The sequence below is a fragment of the Lucilia cuprina genome, chromosome 2 (genome assembly GCF_022045245.1).
Source record: "Lucilia cuprina isolate Lc7/37 chromosome 2, ASM2204524v1, whole genome shotgun sequence".
Lineage (NCBI taxonomy): Eukaryota > Metazoa > Arthropoda > Insecta > Diptera > Calliphoridae > Lucilia > Lucilia cuprina.
The window spans coordinates 68,401,602-68,403,510 of NC_060950.1; the positions used below are offsets into that span (position 1 = coordinate 68,401,602).

The 1,909-nt window shown below is 26.6% G+C and overlaps 1 protein-coding gene across 1 annotated transcript; it reads right to left on the minus strand.

Annotated features, from left to right (window-relative positions):
• Positions 1 to 1,096: 1,096 nt before the first annotated feature.
• Positions 1,097 to 1,626, minus strand: LOC124421292 (ethanolamine-phosphate cytidylyltransferase-like; the record flags this gene model as incomplete). Its single annotated transcript, XM_046956224.1, has 1 exon — positions 1,097 to 1,626. A coding segment is annotated over one exon (324 nt), but the record flags the coding sequence as incomplete, so codon positions are not given.
• Between the last annotated feature and the right edge of the window lie 283 nt (positions 1,627 to 1,909).

Below are 1,909 nucleotides of genomic sequence, written 5' to 3' on the forward strand. Positions count from 1 at the left end.
AGTCTTGTCTATAGTCTTGTCTATAGTCTAGTCTATAGTCTAGTCTAAAGTCTATTCTATAGTCTAGTCTATAGTCTAGTCTATAGTCTATAGTCTAGTCTATAGTCTAGTCTATAGTCTAGTCTATAGTCTAGTCTATAGTCTAGTCTATAGCCTAATCTAAAGTCTAGTCTATAGTGTAGTCCATATTCTAGTTTATATTCTTCAGTCTAGTTCATGGCCTAGTCTTTGGTCTAATCTATAATCTATTTTATTCTATGGCCTAGTCTCTGAGTCCCAGTCAAGTATTGCCCAAAGTCTACCCCTCATTAAAAAGCAACTCCATTTTATTATTATTATTTTTTTTTTTTGTTTAAATACATAATAATTATTGTTTATTAAACACATATAATAAATTAATTTATAAAATAAAAAACATTCTATAAGTATATAAAAAACAATATAAATGTTTTTTGTTTTTCTTTTGCAATTGAAACAAATAAAATAAATCATAATATAAAACTGAAGAGCAAAACAAAAAAGAAAATATAATAATAAACAAATTTGGTTTTAAATTTCAATTTAACTAATACAAAAATAAAACTACACAGAAAACAAAACAGGCAAGTTATTTGTTATACAAAAGGGAGAATAATTATTTCAAGTTATTAAATATTAATTAATTTGTTTTAATTTAACTACAGATTTCTTTATAATAGATAATTTTAAAGAGATTATTATTTAATAGTTTTTAATAAAAAATTACAAGCATTTTAAAATGTTTATTTTTAATTGTTTGAGGGATAAGAACAGTAACAGTTGTATAAAGCAAAAAAGACAATAAAAATGTGTCTTTTATATGGAAAATGTTTTTTAAAAAAATATGAAAAAATGTTAATAAACAAAATATGTTAAAAAAATAAAAAAAAACAAATTGAATTGATAAATGAAAATAAAACCAATTGCTTAATAAAACATTTAAAGGAAAATAAAACTTAAATACTAAAAAAAATATTTAATATAATTAGTAATAATAAAACAAAATAATAAAAATAAAAAGCTAATAATTATAATTATATTAAAATTATGTTGAAATTCTCTTAAAAATTTGAGTTAATCTTTTCTGTTTTTGTTTAGAATTAACACTCAAGACTTAAAATTTTATACAACTAGGTTCTCGAAAATCTAGTTCCATTAATTGTTGTTAAAAGTTTGTATTGTATTATTTCCTATTTTAGAGGATTAGGATTTGTAGTTGTAGTGGTAGAATAGGAGAGAGATTTGTGTGTAGCGCGGGTTCCTATTTTGTGTCATTTCTTAATATTAGCCTGCTTTTTGTGTTTGCTTGGCACGTTGCAGAGCCTCAAATGCTTCCACCTCTTTCTTCTCTTTGGCCTTGTTGCGTCTTTCGTATTCGAGACGATGATTAATGATGCGTTCTACAATACGTTCGGTTGTCATATCGTTGCCGGAATTGATGAGACTGAAAATGCCTCTTGTCTTGGGTACGGCATAGGGATCGAGTTTACCATCTTCTAAAGCAATTGGTGTCTGTCCGTGACACACTACGTCAACTTTGAAATGATCCAGTAAATCTTCGGTAACACAGTAGGGAGCACCAATAACAACTTCATTAACGTACTGAAAGGAAATATTGAAAAAAACAATAGTTTTTAGTAAAAATTGTTTTCTTGTAAAGAATTGGAGAAAACAGTCTAGTCTATAGTGTAGTCTATAGTGTAGCCTATAGTCTAGTCTATAGTCTAGTCTATAGTCTAGTCTATAGTCTAGTCTATAGTCTATTCTATAGTCTAATCTATAGACTAGTCTATAGTCTAGTCTATAGTCTAGTCTATAGTCTAGTCTATAGTCTAGTCTATAGTCTAGTATATAGTATAGTCTATAGTCTAGTCTATAGTCTAGTCTATAG